Source organism: Lotus japonicus, chromosome 6, assembly GCF_012489685.1.
Source record: "Lotus japonicus ecotype B-129 chromosome 6, LjGifu_v1.2".
NCBI classification, from domain to species: domain Eukaryota; kingdom Viridiplantae; phylum Streptophyta; class Magnoliopsida; order Fabales; family Fabaceae; genus Lotus; species Lotus japonicus.
In genome coordinates, this window is record NC_080046.1 from 10,572,138 (window position 1) to 10,575,299 (window position 3,162).

General features: G+C 35.5%; 1 protein-coding gene across 1 annotated transcript; it reads left to right on the plus strand.

Annotated features, from left to right (window-relative positions):
• The first annotated feature begins 457 nt into the window (after positions 1-457).
• Positions 458-2,123, plus strand: LOC130726311 (putative F-box/LRR-repeat protein 23). Its single transcript, XM_057577553.1, has 2 exons — positions 458-535; positions 813-2,123. Exon 2 carries the CDS (start codon positions 1,380-1,382, stop codon positions 1,998-2,000), a length of 621 nt encoding a protein of 206 aa, XP_057433536.1. The 5' UTR covers positions 458-535; positions 813-1,379; the 3' UTR covers positions 2,001-2,123.
• The last annotated feature ends 1,039 nt before the right edge of the window (positions 2,124-3,162 follow it).

Sequence of the window (3,162 nt, forward strand, 5' to 3'; positions counted from 1 at the left end):
AATATATTTTGGTTAGCTAAATTGCGGGTAATGGGTACGGGTACTGGCATATAAGTACTCAGAGGGTATGGGGACGGGCATTCAAGTTGCTACCCACGCGGGTATAGGGACGGGTACGGATAATTTTTTAAAACGCGGGTATAGGGATGGAAACTATAGTACTCTACCCAGACCCTACTCATTGTCATTCCTATTTAGAACGCTGAAATTAACACAATTTAAAAAAAATTAAACTAGTTAAATAAACTTTAAATAATAAAAATGTTATGTTAAAGGTAGTTTTTAGTGTCGCCCCGAATCTAATTCCCTTCTTTTTTTTAAGTAGGGTTCGGTAAAACAAAAGTAATTTTTGAATTTTCACAATCTCAATTTTCAATGACCGATACCCAATTTTAATTTTTTTTTACAAGATGATGGAACCTGACTCCGTCATTTTTGGCTACCCTACCATCTACTTCTACATGTGAGAATTTTCCCCCTTCTTTGATAGCGTTTGAATAATCAGAGACTTTTCACACCAACTTTCATTCGATTGGTAAATTCTCTTTTGTAAACTTTTTCTGCCATTCTTTTGTTGAATGCTTCTAAAGCATTGTATCTAACTATGCTTGTTCAAGTTAGTTTATTTTATTTGAATTCATTGGAATGGATGTGCATTGCTTTTGTGAGGGTTTTGATTAATACCTACTCCACTTTTTTTTCGATCTTATTTTCACTCATTTTCTCTTCGTATCTCTCTTTTTTTCAACTTCGAAGCGCGTATTGTGTATATAAACCTATCTTTGAACAACAACAATCAACCTCATTTGCAGGATGGCTGCATCTTCTTCAAGGCCTGCATAGGAAGCCAAATGTGAGAGAATAGAGGGGCCAAATTGGCTTGAACTTCCTAGAGAAGTCACTGAAAAGATTCTACACAAGCTTGGTCCCTTTGAAATTTTCATAAGTGCAAGCCTTGTGTGTCCTTTATGGTGGAAAATCTGCATGGACCATTGACTTGACCAATGACCACCCACCCTTGCGCTCCACACTCCAAATTGGAGAAGTTTTGTATCCATGCCATTGAACGAAGTTGCGGTCATTTAGAAGACATTAGTATTCAGGATATTGCCAATGATGAAATCTTCAAATGCATTGTTGATAGGCAATCTCATCATTTTTTCTCTTTATTGCCTTAATTCCATGTTTTATAATTAGTACTGATACTGATTTTCCATGTTTTTCACTATGGGCTCATTTTTGTTTTTATTTAGTTTTTATTTTTATAAAGAGCATGTGAAATTCGAGTGAGGATTCAAATTCAACATGGCTTGGAACTTGGAAGTTTCATAATTTTGTTTAAACATGTTTCTTTGTATCTGTTTTCCTTTTTTCTTTCCATGTTTTATAGCGGAAGTCATCTAAGACGGATGCGGCTTTTGATTAGCTTGGAAGTTTCAGATACTCAATTGAGTGAGGCTGTGAAGAAGCTTCCACTGTCGGAGGAGTTTGAAATGTCATTCGGCGAGCTATCCGAGGATACTTTGGAACTCATGGGCAAATGTTGCCCACATTTGAAAGTGCTTAAATTTAACACTGACGAAGAGAATGGCTTCGAGGATGATTATGAGGAACTTGCTATTGCAAAGAACTTGCCTCAGCTACGTCATCTCCAGCTTATGGGAAACAGGCTCGCCAATCATGGTTTGCTTGCCATTCTTGATGGATGTCCTAATCTTAAATCTCTTGATCTGCGTGTTTGTTCTAATGTCGATTTGAGCGGAAGTTTGAGGGAAAGGTGTCTTAAGCAAATAAGAGATTTACGTCTTCCAGAAGACTTGAGTGAGGTTTCCATCTACGTTGAAGGTCGTAACGATATTTCTTTTGATGGACGTAACTGTGGATGTGACATTGACAGAGAGTATTTAGAACATCTTATGGCCATTGATAGGGCACGTAGACCATTTCCTGAGTATGAGTGTATGACTACTTTGATCTATTTTGATTCATGTTTTAGTTAAGTGATTATATGTTCTTTTTGGATATGTTGATCACCTGCAGGTACTGTTCTATATTGCATTTATTTTTGGATTGAAGTGCCTCAATGGTTGTTCTAAATGCCATGGTTCTTTTACTTTTGTAGTGTCCTAGTATTCAGATATGAGTGGTTCACATACTTTGTTACGATGGCTTAAGTATTTTGTTTTTGTTGTCGAATCTCTTTGGTTCCCAATGTTTTTTTTATTTAATTTTTGGAGGTTCTTCTGCATTTTTCCTTTCTCAAGCATTGTTCTAATGCCAGTTATTTATTCCATAAGGAATTTGGATTGCCTGTAGTTATGGAAACCTTTAAATTCACACAACCATGGAGTTTGAGCCTTTAGATCAAATTTAGATAACTCAGATTTTGAGTTTACCTGTATTGTTAGATCCTTATGAACTCTTGTATTCTATATATGATGGATGTTGCTGCTTACTAGTTTAAGTCCAATTTGCTCATCCCTCTATCACTCCACATATTTCTTATTAACTCATGAAACTTTAGCAATACTACTGATTATTGCCATACCGAAACTGTTAAATTCTAAGGTCATTGCTAAAGAGGTTGATTTGACAGCAACTACTGACTGCTGGACATGAAGCTTGTTTGCATGAAAACTCAAGATTAAGTTGTTGATATTTTCAGTAAGCCCCTCAAGTTTGAAAATTTTAGAAGATTGAGACCAAAAGAATTTTGAGAATTTTCTAATCAGTGGTACTTTAGAAATAAAGTTAGTAGTAATTAGAAAATAGAGATTGCATGGTTACAAGACTATGATTTTTGAGCTTTGAGCTGTTACCGGTTTTCATTACCTATATTGGATATTCTAGTAATGAGATATTAGTGTTGTGTATCCTTGTTTGCAGTTTCTTTTCCTTCTTCCCTTAAGTTTAAACCTTTTGTATATGTTGTATTGCTACTGGGATTGTTTTCCAATCTAGGTTTTCTCTGATTTTATAAAATTGATCAAACTATGGTATGGCCACTCAAATTGGGATGAATTCATGCTTCTATGAGTGCTGAAACAAAAACAACTAGAATTGTGCATAAATTTGTTTTAATCTGTTCTGGATGTTCTTGTGATGAACCCCATAGCTATGGGAAGTGAATTTTAATTTGACACAAATCCAGACTGGGATTGG